The 19,713-nt window shown below is 43.0% G+C and overlaps 1 protein-coding gene across 2 annotated transcripts in view; it reads left to right on the top strand.

Moving 5' to 3' along the window:
- The window catches only part of RASGRF2 (Ras protein specific guanine nucleotide releasing factor 2), a gene marked incomplete at its 5' end in the record, with an annotated part of 256,694 nt that overhangs the window by 153,131 nt on the left and 83,850 nt on the right, over positions 1–19,713 (top strand). For both annotated transcript variants that reach the window (XM_080803329.1, XM_080803328.1), the window contains one exon: positions 8,961–9,050. In XM_080803329.1, coding sequence (XP_080659455.1) covers positions 8,961–9,050 — 90 coding nt within the window. The remainder of the gene's footprint in view (positions 1–8,960; positions 9,051–19,713) is intronic.

The raw sequence follows: 19,713 nt of genomic DNA, 5'->3' as shown, positions 1-19,713 counted from the left end.
CAAAAACACAACAGTTGGTTTTGAATTGTTTCGTTTTTTTCTCCTCAAGTTATTTTAAGCTACAAGAGAAAACTATTCAGTTATGAAACCAAACTCCCCCCAAGTAATCCAAGTAAAATGTAAAGATTTTTAGACTTTCATAAACCTGCTTTGAGTAGAACAGTTTGGCAAAGGCTCCACATGGCCGTTCATTTGTAGCCTTGGCCAAGTGGTAGTAGTTGTTGTCTTGTAATCAGCTCCAAGAGAAGCTAACCTGGGTCAGACTCTTGTCAGAAAACTCACTGGGGACTGGGAGGAACAAGATGATGGAGGAGTAGGAGGCCTAAATTTCACGTGGTCCCAGGAATTCAACTAGATAGTTACCAACCTTTCTGAATACCTACAAACTCAACAGGAGACCTAAGAAAAGAAGAGCAGCAATTATATGAACAGAAAAGGAACCACTTTCTGGAAGGTAGGACGTGCGGAGAAGCGAATCTGAAGTGATATTAGAGAAGATAGATCCCGGCGGTGAGGGAGCCTGTGTCAGCCAGCTCCTGGCAAACAGTATAGCACCAGAGCACAAAATCAGAACTTTTAGAAGTCTGCTCCACTGAGGGACATCACTCCAGAGGCTAAGCAGTGGTGGAGCTCTCTCGGGCACAGGGTGGCCTCAGGTCCCTTGGGGTCACAGAAAGACCGTGGGTGCCAGAGTGCGGCAGAGCTCCCAGGTATCAGAGATGAGAAGCTGGCTGCAGAGACGGAGCCAAGGAGGGGGCTCTTAGCTCAGAGTTACCTTAAACTGTAATCCGAGGCACAGTCAGACCACACTTTGAGCAGGGACCCCATAAGTGACAGATCTGGGGAGACTCACCTTCCTCCCCTGGGAAAAGTGGCATGGGAGTGCAGCACAGGAATCTGCTGGGTTTAGAGACTCCAAAGAGGGCTGTGTGCCAGAGATAGACGCTTGGTCACAGTCTGGGTGAGCACAGAGCGCGGCTGGAGACCAGGGAGACAGGAGGGATTTACTGCTTTTCTCTGAGGGCGCACTGAGGAGTGGGGCCCCGAGCTCTCAGCTCCTCAGGGACAAGAGATTGAGGGGCCGCCATTTTCATTCTCCTCCTCCAAAGCTTATGGAAAGCTGTCAGGGAACAAAAGCTCCCGAGAGGGAACAGAGCAGATTACTTAGCCTGGCCCCTGGCAAGGGCGGTGCAGTTCCACCTCAGGCAAAAACATTTGAGAATCACTGCAACAGGCCCCTCCCCCAGAAGATCAGCAAGAACATCCAGCCAAGACCAAGTTTACTGATCAATGAGAACTGTAAAACACCAGTGCTAGGGGAATACAGTACATGGAATTCATGGCTATTTCCCCATGATTCTTTAGGTTTTTGAAGTTAATTTTTAAAATTTTCTTTATTTTCTTCTTTTCCCATTTTTAAAAAAATTTTTCTTCTTTCCTATTTTAACCAACATCTTACTCTTGTCAATTCCTTTTTTGAAATTGTATTAAATTATCATTTTCATAGTCATATTCTATCCTTTCATTGTATTTAACCTTATTTTTGTATATATATATTTATTTTTCTTTCTTTAAAATTTCGAGATAAAGTTTCTTCTAACAGACTAAAATATACCCTAAATCTAGCGTGTGACTTTGTTATAGTCTCCCACCTGATCACATTCTCTCCTTTTTAATTTTTTAAAAATTTTTTCTTCCTTTTTTCTACCAGCTTCTTGTTTTATCAATTGCTTTTCAAAAATCTTTTTTGATTTTCATCTTTACAGTCACCCTACATCGTATTTACCCTTATTTTAGTATATATATAAAAGTTTTTCTTTCCTTAAAATTTTGGGAGACCATTTCTTCTAACAGTTCAAAATACACCCAAAATCTAGTGTGTGCTGTGTTCTATTCACCAGTCTGATCATATTCTTTTTTTCCTTTTCTTTTTACTTACTTATTTATTTTCCTTTCTTTCCCCCCAGTTTTGGGTCTCTTTTGATTTGTTTTGTGTATATTTTTCTGGGGTCATTGTTACCTTTTTAGCACTTTGTTCTCTCATTGATCTATTCTTCTCTGAACAAAATGACAAAATGGAAAAACTTACCTCAACAAAAAAGAACAAGAGGCAGTACCAACTGCCAGAGACCTAATCAATATGGACATGAGTAAGATGTCAGAACCACAGTTCAGAATGACAATTATAAAGATACTAGCTGGGCTTGAAAAAAGCATAGAAGATACTAGAAAAATCCCTTTCTCGAGGAATAAAAGAACTAAAATCCAGCCAAGTTGAAATCAAAACAAAAATTAATGAGGTACAATAAAAAATGGAAACTAACTGCTAGGATAAATGAGGCAAAAGAGAGAATTAGTGATATAGAAGACCAAATGATGGAGAATAAAGAAGCTGAGAAAAAGAGAGATAACTACTGGATCACAAGGGGAGAAGTCGAGAGATAAGTGATACCATAAGATGAAACAATATTAGAATAATTGGGATCCCAGAAGAAGAAGAAAGAGAGAGGGGGGCAGAAGGTATATTGGAGCAAATTATAGCAGAGAACTTCCCTAATTTGGGGAAGGAAATAGGCATCAAAATCCAGGAGGCACAGAGAATGCCTCTCAAAACCAACAAAAATAGGTCCACACCCTGTCATCTAATAGTAAAACTTACAAGTCTCAGAGACAAAGAGAAAATCCTGAAAGCAGTTTGGGACAAGAGGTCTGTGACCTATAACAGTAGAAATATTAGATTGGCAGCAGACCTATCCACAGAGACCTGGCAGTCCAGAAAGGACTGGCACTAAACGAGAAAAATATGCAGCCAAGAGTACTACAGTCAGCCAGTATTATTATACTGTTATAATATTATATATATGATATACATATATGTATTATATTATACTGTTATATTATTATCTGTTATACTATGGACAGCCAGGCTGTCACTGAAAATAGAAGGAGAGATAAAGCTTCCAGGACAAACAAAAATTAAAAGATTTTGCAAACACCAAACCAGCCTTACAGGAAATATTGAAAGGGGTCCTCTAATAAGCAACGAAAGAGCCTAAAAATAACATAGACCAGAAAGGAGCAGAGACAATATACAGTAACAGTCACCTTACAGGCAATACAATGACAATAAATTCATATCTTTCAGTAGTTACCCTTAATATAAATGGACTAAACACCCCAATCAAAAGACACAGGGTATCAGAATGGATTTAAAAAAAAGCAAGACCCATCAATATACTGTCTGCCAGAGACTCATTTTAGACCCAAAGTCACCTCCAGATTTAGAGTGAGGGGGTGGAAAACCATTTACCATGCTAATGAACATCAAAAGGAAGCTGGAGTGGCAATCCTTATATCAGACAAATTGTAGATTTTTAAACCAAAGACTATAATAAGAGAAGAGGAAGGACACTATATTGTACTTAAAGGGTCTTCCCAACAATAAGATCTAACAATTTTAAATATCTATGCCCCTGATATGGGAGCAGCCAGTTATATAAGCCAATTAATAACAAAATCAAAGAAACACATTGACAATAATACAATAATAATAGGGGACTTTAGCACCCCCCTCACTGAAATGGACTGATTATCTAAGCAAAGATAAAGAAATAAAGGACTTAAATGACCCACTGGACCAGATGGACATCACAGATATATTCAGATATATTTCATCCCAAAGCAACAGAATACACATTCTCCTCTAGTGCACATGAAACATTCTCCAGAATAGATCACATCCTGGGTCACAAATCAGGTCTCTGCCGGTACCAAAAGACTGGGATCATTCCCTGCATATTTTCAGACCACAGTGCTTTGAAACTAGAACTCAGTCACAAGAGGAAATTTGGAAAGAACTCAAATACATGGAGACTAAAGAGCATCCTACTAAAGAATGCATGGGTCAACCAGGAAATTAAAGAAGAATTTGAAAAATTCATAGAAACAAATGAAAATGAAAACACAATGTTCAAAATCTGTGGGACACAGCAAAGGTAGTCCTGAGAGGAAAGTATATAGCAATACAAGCCTTTCTCGAGAAATGAGAAAGGTCTCAAATACACAGCCTAACCCTATACCTCAAGGAGCTGGAGAAAGAACAGCAAAGAAAGCCTAAATCCAGCAGAAGTGAATTAATAAAGATCAGCACAGAAATCCATGAAATAGAAACCAAAAGAACAGTAGAACAGATCAACAAAACTAGGAGCTACGAAAAGGGCATCATGCAGAAGGTGGCCGGGGAGCGATACGTCTATAAATTTGTCTGTGACCCGGATGCCCTTTCTCCATGGCCTTCCCCGACAACCAGCGTCCGTTCCTGAAAGCAGAGTCTGAGTGTCACCTCAACGAGGAAGATACCCTGCCGCTAACCCACTTTGAAGACAACCCGGCTTACCTCCTGGACATGGATCGCTGCGGCAGCCTCCCCTATGCCGAGGGCTTTGCTTACTAAGTTTCTGAGTGGCTGAGCGGCCGAACCCTAGAGCTAGCAGTTCCCATTCAGGCAAACGAGGGCAGTGGTTTTGTGTGTGTTTTTGGCTGTTCCTAAAGCTTGCCCTTTGAGTATTATCTGGAGAACCCAAGCTGTCTCTGGATTGGCACCCTTAACGACAGATACCTTGGCTGGGAGTGGGAACAGGGAAGGGACCGAAAAACCACCAAAAGGCTGCTGCCTCAGCTCTGATCCTGACAAGGTTTCTGGGAAGAGATTGCAAAGGAGCCTCCTTCCCACGGACATTATCTGCAAAGCAATACCTTGTTCAGGTTAGTGCCCACAAACCGGGACAGAGTGTGTGACAATCTGCATTGGTCATGGACTACTAATTGCCTTTACATCGAAGGGCTCTGATTTGCACAATTTATTGACAAAGAAATGACAAACCCATAGAACGTTCGGCGAAGAAGCTGGGGCAGCTCAGCCCGCGAAGGGTTAAAAGTAGATCTTAAAATTCGGAGAGCTCTTCAAGCTCAAGCTGAAATGTTTCCCCCTGGGTCTAGAAAGAAGGGGGTGAAAGTCAGAACAGCTGTTACCCACTCCGTGGTTCTCAAATAATAAACCGTCGCTACTCTTGGGAACCTTCTAGCCATGTGGTCACCACGTAGAACAAGCCCCCTTTCTCTTCCCAGTCACACGGCAGTGTGTGGATGGCTTTCATTGTAGAAGGGTGACTTACACTTTTGACAGTATTTTGTTTTGCTTCGATTCGGGGGATCGTTTTGTTTTGGTGGTTGTTTTGGGAAAACAGTTTATAAACTGATTTTTGTAGTTTTGGTATTTAAAGCAAAAAAAAAAAACAAACCTTTTGGTAACTGTGCACTGCGTCCTTAGCACGGCAGTGCCGACTGATGAAGACGCTGCAGCTTGAAAGGGGCTTTGCTGGGGGCGCCCCCTTAGCCACGCACAAGCCCACTCTATTGCCTGCTTTGTGCTTTCTGCACCAGTCAGCCTGATGGAACATTTGCACCTGAGTTGTACATTTTTGAGGTGTGCAGGGCAGCCTGGACACACCGCTTAGATTCCATGTGTATAGTTCCCCGTGTCCTCTAACACGCCCTCTCTGGAAAGCATATGTACATAATACGCGTCATGTCCATTTGACACCTGGCCACCCGGTGGGAACCCTGGGGCTGTCTGCTGTCTCCCCAGGCATGACCGATGACAATTTCCATCTCATCAGTTCGTTTTCTTTTTATTTTCTTTAATTCTTGGACTTTAAACCCTGCATAGGATTCAATAGGGTTTGAGATGTATGTGTGACACTGACAGGTAAAACAGTGCTAGCAGTTTAGTTTCCCTCCACTTTATCAAAAAAAAAAAAAAGTTTACTCCAGATGCTGTATGATATTGGAAAAGTTTTCCACCACCCAGCTAAAGCGATGTGCAAGTCGGCCTCAGAGTAGAGGAGAAGTTCTTAGGAAGTGGTAGTGCCTTGCTGCCTGCTCCGCTGATAGGATCCCTCGCTCCCCACCTCCCGCCCCCCGTGGCACTTAGCACGTTGATAATGACCCCTGGTCTGCACCTGCACCAGACAGTGCTGACCCAGTGAGGGGAAGAAACATGCTTTCCGTTGTTGCCTCTGAACAGGGTGCGCACCCGTCTCCACTAGTCCCCCTTCTGACCAGCAGCAGCACGTTCGCAAAGAGGTTCAATAGGGAGAAGGGGTGCGGTTTACAGCTATGAACACATAAGGTTTCCCACTATTGGAAGCTAATTAGCCCGCCAAGGTATTGAACCTCTAGCTTGGGCCTTAATTAGCATTGTACTCTAATCAAAGGACTCTTCCCCAACCATATTTATAGCTCTCTAACCTACACATAGTCTATATATAGATGCATACTTCACCCCCAGCTGGCTAGAGATTTATTTGTTGTAAATGCTGTATAGGATTTGTTTTTTTTCTTCCTTCTCCTGGTTTGGGTTTTCTTTTCTTGATGGATTTACGCTGTCTTAGCAAGTATGAAACTAACCCTCTGTAGCCTGAGCTCTCCTCCCCCCTCCCTGCCCACCCCCACCACCCCTCCGACGCTGTAACTACGGGGCCTGTGCTGTCATGGGACACAGGATGGCGTATCACCGTTGCATTCCCATTGGACTCATGCACCTCCCGGATGGTTTTGGTTTTTTTTTATTTCTCTTGTTTTGTTTTATTTTTGCTTCTTTTCCAGAGTGTGGAAAGTCTACAGTGCAGAAAGGCTTTAACCTGCCAGTTGATTTGAAATACTTTCCCCCGCGCAGGGCCGTATGCAATCCTGCCAAGCTGCGTTATATTCTGTACTGTGTACAATAAAGAAGTTTGCTTTCAGTTTAAAAAAAAAAAAAATCCACACATTGAAAGAATTAATAAGATTGATAAACCCCTGGCAGAGTTATCAAAAAGAAAAGGGAAAGGACCCAAATTAATAAAATCATGAATGAAAGAGGAGAGATCACAACCAATACCAAAGAAATACAAACAATTATAAGAACATATTATGAGCAACTATTTGCCATCAAATTAGACAATCTGGAAGAAATGGATGCATTCCTAGGATGAATGAAACAAAACAAAACCAGAGAGGGAGACAAACCATAAGAGACTCTTAATCTTGGGAAACAACTGAGGGTTGCTGGAGATGGCTGCGGGGAGGGCTGGGGTGGCTGGGTGGTGAGCATTGGGGAGGCTATGTGCTGTGGTGAGTGCTGTGAATTGTGTAAGACTGATGAATCACAGACATGTACCCCTGAAACAAAGAATACGGTATATGTTAATTTTAAAAAGAAAAAAAAGAAAGAAAGAAAATAGAAGGTTCACCTAGGTGGATATCAGCCCTTGGAGTGTGGACCAGTTTCAGACTCCTGATAATCATGGATCCCCCTGACGTTTGGGTGGTTCTGGTAAATGAAAATGGCTAGCAGGACTCTCCTGGCTTGTTACAGGTCTACTGTGGGGTTAGCCAGATCTCTCACTCTTAGAGCTTTGATCAGTCCAGGCCTTGCCGACTTCCTTAACCGTTGCCACATGGGGCAGACTCCCTGTTGAGTTCATGGTAACCTGGAACAGTTTTGAACCAAAGCCCATGAAAGTGAAACTCTACAAAGGCAAGAAATAAATACTGTTCACTTGGTCACTATTATTAGTTCTCTGCTTTATAGTCTTTCTTTATATATTTATATTCATATATAAAATTTTTAAATTTATATAAGCATTATTTGGAAATCCTCATCCTGTTTGTGAATTAAGTCCTTTGTTTCTTCTCTGATGTGACTACACCCCAGAGACATAGGAATATGGGAAGGAAGCTAAAATCTGTGGTAAAACGGAGGATCCAAATGGGGACAGTGTCAAACATTTTCTTGCTGTTTAGCTGAAATTTTGCCTGTTCATCTGTCTACTTGCCACCTTATGCCACAAATATTTAAAGGCTACTGCTAAAGGAGAGGGTAGAGCTTTTCCATGCTTTCTACTTAGGTATATTAAGCAGCTCTTTGCCTTGCCTCATATTTATTTATTTTAAGCATGACTATATCACTTTAGGGGCAAACTAATAAAAACCCTTCAGGTCAGAATCACAGTGAGTTATTTTCACCAGAAGCCTGAATGAGGAAAAAAGCGAAGTTGCTGATAATCAGCATTATCAGATGCTGTGAGTAAAATGTCCGAGGAGGGAAGGAGGCTGCAAAAGGGTGCTCAGAACATCCTTTTGAGTTTAGAATCCATCCACACTTTAGAGATGTTTTGAGCAGAAAATTCTGTCGGTAATATGATGTAGGAAAATTCTTTTTGATATAGGAAATTTTTAAAAAACTTTTTTATATTGAGCTATAAATCAGATATCACAGAGTTCACCTTTCTCAAGTGTACAGGCCAGTGGCTTTTATATAGTCACAAGATGGGGCAGCCGTCACCACTCTCTCACTCCAGAGCATCTTTATTACCCCAAAAAGAAACCCTCTGCCCATTAGCAATCACCCCCTCTTTCCATCTCCCCACAGCCTCTGGAAATCACACCTCTCCCAGACATTTCATATGCACAGGCTCACTCATACAATACATGCTTTTCTGTGATTGACTTCTCTCGTGTAGCATCATGTTTTCACAGGTCATTCATGTTGTAGTAGGTATCAGTCCTTCATTCCTTTTTGTGGCTAAATAGTACTCCCTTGTATCAATATACCACATCTGGTTTATCCATCCCATGATTGATGGACATTCGGGTGTTTATACTTTTTCGATTGTTGTGAATAATGCTGCCAGGGATATTCATGTATTGGTTTTTGTGTGGCTCTACTTTCAGTTCCCTTGGTTGTACACCTAGAGTGCAATTACTGATGTAAAATCTTGTTATTTTTCTATTAACAAGAACAATACAGGACATCTAGCCTAACCCTTCATCCAGTGCAGGAATGAAAATGAGAATTTTCATGACAGAATATTACCCATCTGCCTCACCATGCCATTTCAATTCTTTTACATAACCAGGACAGACGGCCGACAACTCCCTCTGCTCTGTTTCGCCGGCGTCTGCTTTTGCAATTGCCACGGCGGCTGCAGGCCACGGAAGTCCACCAGGTGAGTAGAGTGGAGCAGCCACATCCAGACTGACAGGAATGCACACGAGGTCAGCGGCGCTCGCCTGCCGGGGTTGGGGAGACACTGCGCAGCTGGCTACGAAGGCAGACTCCCGATTTACATTCTAAGTCAGTGTGTTGGATGTCTTTCATTCATTTATCATTTATTTATGTACTAACTTATTTTAAATGTTGTTATTTGAGTATAGTTAACACCCGATTTTACACTAGTTTCAGGTGTGCAGCCTAGTGATTCAGTATCTCTGTACTGTGATGTACACAGATGTAGCTACCATATTGTTGAGTATATCCTTATGCTTTGCCTTTTATTCCCCCTGACTCATTCATTTCATAAGCAGAAGCCTGGATCTCCCACTCCCTTTTACCGATAGACTGTCTTTTAAGTAAGCGCCTTCAGGTAAGTCTTACACTGAGTGTTGTGTGTGTGGTACTTTCAAGAACTTCTGTGTCACAGAAGGATGTGATATTTCTCCCATGTTGCTTTCTGGAGTTCTCTAACCTTTTTATCCAGATTATCAGGAACAAGTGTTTCCTTTATAATTGAGTACAATGGTAAAGCATATGCAAGGTGATGGGGAAAGCTTGTGGGGGGAAGGAGGATGGAAGAACTCTTGCTTAACAAATCTGTATATTGTTTAAGCAGCCTTCTTGCTGTGATTGTCTTCACCTAAACTAACCGCATGGGTTCTGATCATCATGCTTTGTAGAACTTTGTAGAGGGTGTATTTTGTTTAGTAGCCATTGTTGACCTACCACAAAAGAGTCCGTTTCCAAAGCCTATGAATCTGTATTCAACAATAGTAAGTACTATCTGTGTGAATTCTTTCTAAATTGAAGTAAGAATAAAGAGACATGTTCTAGAATCAACCTGAACTATCACAGTAAATCTATTTATTTCCTATCTGAATGGAAATCTTCGCAGATTAACCACATTCTACCTCCAGTATTTTGCCATACATGCTGCACTGGACATGGTCAGGAAAATTGGGGTGTTTTTTGCTCTAACTATTCTCAAAACCTTCCCCCCCAAATTCCCATCAACATAACACAAAACAGCCTATAATGGTAATAGCATTGATGTCTTGTCAACTCCGTTGACTTTTGTTGTCAACCCATCCATAATAATGAACATCTCTGTGGTGAAATGACAGCGTCTTAACTATGCTTTCAGCAGGGTTGGTTACCAACTGTGATTTGTTGAGACCCTCTCCTCAGTTTTTTGTTGTCATAAGCTAGTTTCTGGGAAAGGTGCAGAGCTTCCTCATAGGTTTTATCATTTAAATATGGTTCATGAGGGAAAAGAGTTTTTAATGTTAATTCTTCATGAGCCTATTTCTGCATTTGCTGGTGGCTGGGGAGGGGAAGGGTGCTTCTTTTTCATCTGGGATTGCAGCAAAGTTCTGAGGAGCTTTAGAGAATGGCATCTGGCTTTGGCTGGTGCGTGCAAAATGGGCCAGAAGACAAAGTGACCAAAACAGCCAAGTCTTCCACACTATTGGAACACTGCCATTTTGGCTGCCTCTCTTCTGACGTCTTCCCTGCTACTTAAGTAGCTTTAGGAGGAAAGCTCTCTTCAGTGAGCTAGCTGAGGAGGGGTGGATGGTGACTGCCCGTAACCAGTGTGGCGAGGGGCAGGGTTACCCCATCCCGAGTAAGCACGCTTCTTCTTTACAACCGCGCTGCTGGTGTTGCCTGGAATGTGGTCTGGTGCCACATGATTCCACATTAGGAGGGATTGGGTGTGGCCATGGCTGTGGCCCTGCTGTAAGGGCGGCAGGTTGCACATGGGTCAGTTGCAGTGGCTAGTGATGGTAAGAGAGGGGGTTTCTTTTGGAGTGAGGGCCAGCATATTCCTGGGGCTCAGCCACTCTGTGGAGCTGGCCCCCCACAGGGAATTCCTGGAGAACTGGACCTAAGAGCCGGGTACACAGGTGGCTGGGGAAGGTGGACTGGGGGCAGAAACAGGGAAGTGTGCAGAAGACGATCCAGACTTACTGGCTAGCCAGGGAGAGTAGGACCTCCCTCCCCTGGGAAGGGCTAGCTCCCAACAGAAAAGTGTTCAAGGGACGAAAGGACTAGATAGTGGTTAACTCCCACACCAGATTCTGTATCCACTTTCTGAAGCAGGAATCGCTGACCCAGATTCACCCCAGAACCTAGGGAGTTGCCAAGGCAAGCAGGAGGGAAGGTTGTGGAAGCAAGTGAACACCTCACACTTACATCAGCCTTTGCAGGCCTCCCGTCTGCTTATAGGGCTGTGATGTGGCCCACCTGGCAGAGCACCTCTGCCGTGTCTCTGCCCTGGCAGGAAGCAAGGGGGTGCCTGGTTAGGCCACGTGGTGTGCAGATTGGGCTTCCATGTTTCAGGCTGTCTCCAGGTTCCATCCTGCTTTAATCCCCTCCCACTTGCCTACTCCCACCCCTTACTCCCACCCAAATACACAGGAGTCTGGCAGCTCTGGGTTAGACCTGTCAATTAATGAGTATGTTTTCAAATATTCACTCCAGGCATTTGCATGTTAAGCCATTTTTCTTTAATTATTGCTACTTTATTAAAAGGAATTTCAAATTTAGCAAGAAAGTGGATAGTTTTCTTTGTAAAGACCCCAGACAGGTTGTCCCTGCTTGGCCCTGAAGGTGGAGAAAGCTGATTTTATTTGTGGAAGGTGGCCTGGGGTTCCATTCCCTGGGGTCTGGGCCTGACTAATTTCCACACACACTGGAAAAGCCTGGGTTTTCCAGGCCTGCTTTCTTTTAGGACCTAGAGCCCAGCCCTTTCCAAAGATAGGCAAGTCTCTCCTTCTGCATCATGTTACCTTTACCTCTTTTGGAGGCTCCTCGTTGTAGATGAAGGCAAGCCTAATTCTGCGGGTATGTTTGCAACCCTAAAGCAATCCTTGTTAACTTCACAGTATGAAGATTCAACAGTTTTTGTAGTGCCTACCTTCTGAAAGCCAATTTACATTGGGCCCACTTATGGTAGGATCCAAAATTTGGAGGCCTAATACTTACACAATTGTCTCAAGGAAAAGAATACAAAAATCACAAATACAAACCCTCAGGATACCTCCCAGGGCTTTGGAAGAAGTGAGAGGCCCTGAAGCTTGAGTGTCATTGGCTTCCTATTAAATAAGCTTATGAGTCCAGTCCAGATCATTCTCGGAATTGCAGCAGCTATAGGAAATTTTTTTGGTGGGAGTGGGGGGGTGGGGTGGGACCATCATCAGTCAATCAAGTGCCCTTTCCTGTAGTGAGGCTTTAACTCTATACAAGACCGAGATGAAGGACAATTCACAAGGTCTTGAGTGTCACTGCACTGGTTGCAGTGTATTTTTAAGCATCTGCTCAAATATAGAAGCTCTGCACCAAAGTAGAATTTAAAATGTGTGCATTTCTGAGGGTTGCTGATACAGGGAATCTGCAGGTGCAAGTTGGATACAGTTGTGGTATGAATAGAAGTGCACAACCAGGGAATACACATATCAGGGCACATCGTGGTGCTTACTACACACCTGAAGCTCTAGGGTTAATTATAGACTTTATGAAATGATCTAAAGTGAAATATGGAAGAGTGAGGTGGGTTATTTTTATGAGACTAGAAATCACGGCAATGGAGTTACTACAAGCCACTCTTGATCATCTGTGAGCAGATGATATGTTTTCCCTTTCAACGCAAGTCAAGGTAAACTAACAAAATAGAGGAATGGTTGAATGTACTCAAGGGAAAGCTCACGGCACAGTCGCAGTGCTAAGAGAAATAGTGAGTTCTTTACTGGTAATTACTTGGTCCTTGTAAAGTAGGTAATTCGTAATCTGTTCTCTTTTCTGTCAAACCACTCAAGGGTGTGTAATCAGTAATAGATCTGAACTTGGTGTGAATTTGGCTTGGGCCAGTTTTTTAAAATCCTGGTACCTGGTCCCATCCCCAGAGATTCTGACTTGACTGCTCTGGGTACAACCTGGGCATCAGGATTTTTTTAAGTTCCCCAGGAGATTCTAGTGGGGAGGCACGCTGGGGAACTGTTGGACTATGGAGGAGGTTTTGTTTGTTCCTTCTCTGGCTGAAGCATTCCCAGTTTATCTCCCCTGACCTCTCTGGACTACATTATTTTCTCCTTAGATAAGGCAGGAATGGGAGAGATGCTCTTCCCCCAGCTTGGTAAGGCTTAGACAGTCCTTTTCCCTGGAGAGTAGACCTTTTTATGGGGAAGTCTCTGAGCGTATTTCACAACGGTGCTCTTCCCCCTTCCCTGCAAGAGCCAGAAGTAGTGTGGGGACCCCCTAAGAAGACAGTCCTCAGCAGTGTCCACGCTAACGCTGGTGCACACACAGCCTCTAGCAATTGGTCAAAATGACCATTTGGTGTTGCTGCCCCTTCCTGGCTCCAGCAACTTCTGCTCCCGATAAGCAGATATCAGGTGTGTCTCTCCAGATTTGGGGCTGGCCGTTTGTCCTGCAACCTCAGTTTTCTGATGTGTCCAAGTCATGGATTTTTAGTTTGTCCACCTTTTACCTGTTATAAAGACAAATATGTCAGCTTCTAAGTTCTTTACACATCAGCGCTGAAGCTGGAAGTCTCCCTTGAAATTTTTACGGTGATTCTATTGATTCTCTAGGTCAGTTTGGGGAGAATTGTTAAGCTTAATAATATTTGCTCTTGGGGGCACCTGGGTGGCTCAGTGGGTTAAAGCCTCTGTCTTCGGCTCAGGTTATGATCCCAGGGTCCTAGGATCGAGTCCCACATCAGGCTCTCTGCTCAGCGGGGAGCCTGCTTCCTCCTCTCTCTCTGCATGCCTCTCTGCCTACTTGTGATCTCTGTCTGTCAAATAAATAAATAAAATCTTTACCAAAAAAAAAAAAATTTGCTCTTTTGGGGCACCTGGGTGGCTCAGTGGTTTAGGCCTCTGCCTTCGGCTTAGGTCATGATCTCAGGGTCCTGAGTTCGAGCCCCGAATCGGGCTCTCTGCTCGGCGGGGAGCCTGCTTCTTCCTCCCTCTCTCTCTGCCTGCTTCCCTGCCTACTTGTGATCTCTGTCAGTCAAATAAATAAATAAAATCTTTTAAAAAAATAATATTTGCTCTTTTAATCTCTGAATGTGGAATGTCTTTTCATGTATTTAGATCTGTGCTCATCTCAGCAGTGTTTTTCATTTCTCAGCATATAAGTCTTACATTTGTTTTGTTGCTTTTATTCCTGAATATAAATGATGCTTTTCTTTGTTAGCCATCCCCACCCCCCAACTGGAGGTATCCTAGTTTGGGACATATTTTCCATTATTTTTTTTTCCAAAGTATAAAAAACATTTTTTTCATTATTTCACCAAAGATAGAAAGTTTTGGGGATAGAATGTGTCTAACTTATATTTTTAAGTAAAACATTATTATCACTGTTATTAAAGAAAAATAAAGAGCTTTGGTAAATCAAATTTAAATTCCAAGTCAGTCAGCCGGTTATTTATTTATTTATTCCCCAAGTCTTATTTTTAAACACACACACACTCTCTCTCTCTCTCTCTCTGCCTGGAATAAGAATTTTGGAACTGAGAAGTTCCTTCTTTAACTGTACCAGCCTGCAAAGCCGCTAAAATGTTCATATCAGGTGGTCGCTGCATTCTTCTCCTGGGAAGGAGTGCTGCTGTGAGCTAGGTCACATGGAACTCCTCCTCTGCTCATCAAATGTCTTTCATATGCTTTCAAGCAGACCCAGAGCCTTGTTCCAGCTGGCCTGAGCCCCCTCTCTCCTGACCATGTTGCATTGCCAAGTTCACTTTCTTTGTGCCGCCCTCTCCAGGAGACCCTTCTCCTCTATTACTGTCTCTCCTCGGCAAAGGTACAATGTAGTTGATTGTGTCTGCTCATATCTTTGATTCACTCACATTGCTTAATTGGGGCTTGATTGCCTTTCAGTCTCCTCCATTTTAGGGCCAGGCAGGTAACTGAAGGACGGGCTGGAGAGCTGAGGCCGTATGTAAAGGGGGCAGGTGCTACTCAGCTCCCCCTGATTTTGTCACGAGGGATTACAAATGAGGGCCTCAGATCTGTCTTCTTTCTTTCTTTTCTTTTTAAAAGGAAAGCCAGAAAGCTGGATATTTATGTGAAATCTGGCTTTAACTGCTAGTAATGAATCCATACTCCTTAAAAAATACCATCCAGGTCAAACAAAATGCTTCTGAGGACCACATTTGGCTGTGAACCGCCAGTGTGTGACCTCACATGTCCCGCAATCACTTACATCTGGAGTTCAGGTTAATAGAGATGAGATTTCCGGAGACAGGCTTACATCCTAGCAGTGGACTCCTGATCGCCGTAGTGCCCTCCCCCTGACTGTTCCCTATTCTTTCAGCCAAGCAGTTCTACAGGACGTCCATCTCTTCTCCTCCACTTAGCCGCTTTTGCTTTCACTGGGTAGTCTTTTCTGAAAGACTTGGAGGCTGCCTCGTCATCACCCCTTCACTGTGGAGGTAATAGCAGGGACCATAAACTCTGAAGGAAGCATGAGAGCCAGAGTGGTGAAAGGCCTGGCCCTGGTTCTTGCACTTACTGGGAATGAGGCTCACTCAGATCTGTCCACCAGCAAGTGCCTGCTCTCTTTGCCCCGATGGTACCTCTAATCCGACCTCAACTTCAGAAAGAACAAGATCTTGGGAAACTGGAATTACTTAACGTCGTTACTGACTCTTAATGCTGTTGTTGTCTGCAATACCCATTTCCTCCCTGTTCTTCCCACCAATAGGTCCGCTTGGCATTCACCTGATGGGTACAGCAGCTGGTGACCCCAGAGGGATGAGCCCTGGTGAAATCAGTCATCCGTGGGCAGATTCTTACTTGGCTAGCAGTTGGTCTTGAGGATCTGTGATTTCTTTCACCGGACTGCAGAAACGAGGGCCTTGAGTACAGTGATATGATTTGGTCCGAGGAAGCATTTATCTCTGTATTGAGAACTGGATTAAATTTTCAGTAGGATATTGGTTACCATGAATTAAGTTAATGTCGCATATACCCTGCTGCCTACAGTCTCTTTCAGGATTTGTGAGAACACTCAGCTCTGTTTAAGTAGCTTATCTATTTATTGAGTGAACTTGTAAGAAAGGAACAGAATGTGGGCTTTTTCCAATGTCTGTTTTACAAGGTAAAACTGTAACTTCAGGCAGGAATCACAAATTGATTTTCTGTTTCAAACTCAGAAAGTTAATGCTGTGTAGATACATCATTGCAGTGATTCTCACTGGGATTTGGATGGGGCGGAAGGAGAACAGTCAGGGACTTCTTCAAAATGCCGTTATCCCCCTGAGGCTTCTGATCAGCTTCCTCCCAAAGGGAAGTGCTCCAAAACAGATGTTATTGATGGAAATGTGCTGCAATGTGAATTGTATGAAAATAGAAATAAGGCTAAGAATCACTGCTCCACTATCAGCCATCCTTGGAAAGACTGTGCTCACTTTCTCAGTTTAATTCTCTTATTTCCCAGTGTCCTATTGCCTGGTAATCAGGACATCCAAGGAAAGAGGCTGTCTATCTAACCCAAGCTAGCAACAGTGTTGAGAAGTCCACGGTTAAAGTGCTGGCTGCACGTAGTGTTTCTCATTTGGGGCTCTCACCATCTTTTAATTTTCTGTGCAGTACCCCTTATCTTAGTTCTTACTTATCTCCCCCTTCCCTGTGTCCTGCTGTCTTTTTTCCTTGGTATGTTCTCATCTCTTGGAGTTCTGCACTGTTTCAAGGAGGTATGTCCAAATGCCAGAACTGGCTGCATTCTTTGTAGAGCCCAGGGCAGTAAGAAAGTGGGGGTCCCCTTATTTTAAAAATTTCAAAGAATTTCAAGACAGTGACGGTTGAGCATTAAGTCAAGTGTGGGCCCTTCTAAGCTTGGGACACAGTGTAATACACGTTGCACACTTGAAGCCAGCCCTGCATCTTGCGGCCTTGTCAGGAGTCTGATAGTTTTGTAAGGCTCAGGTTATGCCCTTCAGTGCATTTCCAGGATTATATCCTAGTTCTGCAAAACTTTTCCATGGTGAGAAAGATGGTAATAGAAAACAATCTCATTTATTTTGAAGGTGAAAAATCTTAGGCTGGAGGAGACTAATTAAAAAAAGGGGGGGAAATGGGGGGTTGCCTGGGTGGCTCCATCAGTTAAACAGCTGCCTTCAGCTTAGCTGATTTCAAGGTCCTGGGATCAAGCCCCACAGCTGGCTCCCTGCTCAGTGGAGAGTCTCTTTCTCCCTTTTCCCATGCTTCTCCCCCTGCACATGCCCTCTCTCTCTCTTTCTCTCTCTCTCTCAAATAAATAAATAAAATCTTTAAAAGAGAGAGAGAAAAAAATCAACCTAGGACTCCTGATTCTCTGAAAAGACTACATATTATAAAATCCTAACATACTGTATTTTCAACAGTGAAAGAACATAAGCTCTGATGAGTCAGAACTAATTTCACTAATGATGACTCCATGATCATAAAACAAAAATAATCCTCAAAAAACAATCATCCTCATACAAGACTAAAAAACTTTACGGTTTCCTGGACTTTTTGGGTTTTTGAACTTTTAGAATAAATGCAATAAATGCAATAACTTTTAGAATAAATGCAATAAGCAATAATAGGCATGTCAACACTACAAAAAACTGGATATCATTACTCTGTAAAGTTAAGGGTAGTAAACAGCCCCAAGGATACGTAATGAAAAATGAAATTTCTCAGTGAATTTTCTACTGGGAGAAATACTCGGTGATACTGTTGTGTTTATGTAACATTGCCTCAGCTCCATGCATTAAACAGGATGAGCTAAGCTTTCAGTCACAACATTTCTCAAAGTAGTTTATCAAAGATTAAGTGTGGTAGTAGAAGTAACCTCTAGAAATGTACTGCTTTTGGGCATGTGGGCGGCTCAGTCGGTTAAGTGGCTGACTCTTGATTTCAGGTCAGGTCATGATCTCAGGGTTGTGGGATCAAGCCCTTTGGTGGGGGGGTCCATGCTCAGTGGGGAGTCTGCTTGGAGATTCTCTCCCTCTGTCCCTCCCCAGTCTCTCTCTCTCTCTCAAATAAATAAATTAATTTAAGAAATTTTAAAGGAAATGAACTGCTTTTGCACAGTTAGTGATGCAAGTCAGCACAGGTAAACTGAATCTTAGAGCTTCTAAAGTGTATGGTAAATGAGGAATGGGCTTTTCATCTGCCAGGAATATCCCCTGAGTACACAGGTCCTCCATGTGTCCTTAACTTTATGGAGCCAGCAACGTCTGGTTCAGGTTGTTTCTCTTACCAGCATTCATAACCTGTGGCCTCACAAGTGCTGGGAAGACCTGAAGAGGCAACCTGACAGCATGTAATTAGCCTGTTTTATTGATTGTGAATGCATCATAATTGTGGTTGGCTTTTGCAGAGGATCTCCCGAAGTGACACCCACATCTTGTAAACCCCTATCTTATGCTGCCCTGCTGGGTATTTCCATGGACAAATTGAGTGGTTGCCCTTATTATCAACATGACAATAGCAACAACAATAAGGTTATATAATTCTATAGGGTATACTATATACCAAGCACTATTCTAAACTTTACATATGTTAACTGAGATATGAAATAGTTACTAGTATTATATTCTCTTGCCATTAGAGGAAATTGGATACAGAGAATTAAGCAAATTCTCTAAGGTCACATCGGTAGTAAGTGACAGCTTTGAATACTGTCACCGAGCTAATGACCAGAGGATGTGCAGGAACTATTACCAGTCCAAACCTTTGCCTGGTGTATGTAGCGCAGGGCTGGAACTTCATTCTTGGGGTTTCTGCAATGCTGCCATTTTGTTTGGAGAAAGACATGAACGTTTCTCTTGAATGGTCTGGTGGTTTTAAAAATATGCCCCCAAATGCTTTCATACTCCTTTCTTAAAGAGGTGGAGATTGATTTCCTTTTCTTTTTGTGTGGGTAGCAATTAGTAACTTGCTTTTAACAAATAAAATTGAGCAAAAGTGATCGTGTATGACTTTGGCACCTAAGTCATCAAAAGGCACACCGGCCTCTGTCTTGGTCAGTCTCTCTCAGATCACTTGTTCTGGGGGAAACAAGCTTCCGTGTCATGAGGAGAGGGCCATGAAGGTAACAAGAAACTAGAAAGTAGGCATCTGGCCAACAGCCTCATGGGTGAGCTCAGACATGGATTTTCCAGCTCTAGTCGAGCCTTCAGATGACTGTAACCCTAGTGGGCATCTGGGTGCAACATCATGAGAAACCATGAGCCAGGGTCACCCTGCTGACCCACTTCCAAAACCTTGTCCTGAAGAAACTACATGACCGGAAATATGTTTGGAGTCTCTAAGTTGTTGGGTAATTTGTTATGCAACGATAGATAACTACTACTGGTAGTATCATGATAGCCAATAAATCTTTAGCCAAATTATTCATAATCAAGTCGAGTTTTAGGAGCGTAGTTACATATTGGAAAGAGAGACATGTCTGGACGATTTCGTGTGGGACAGAACACCCTGGGCATATTCCCTACCAAATATTTTGAAGTTGGGGACTGTATCTAAAATTAACATGTAGCTTAAATCTACCTTATATTTCAAGATCCCTAAAACAGTCTTTCTCTTCTCCCTTCACCTGTAGTGCTCTGAATTGAATAGACTGATTTTTCAGCTGTTTGAGAG

The sequence above is a fragment of the Martes martes genome, assembly GCF_963455335.1.
Source record: "Martes martes genome assembly, chromosome: 5".
NCBI lineage: Eukaryota > Metazoa > Chordata > Mammalia > Carnivora > Mustelidae > Martes > Martes martes.
Note: the sequence above shows the minus strand (reverse complement) of the source record. Positions and strands in the feature narration are given on the sequence as shown.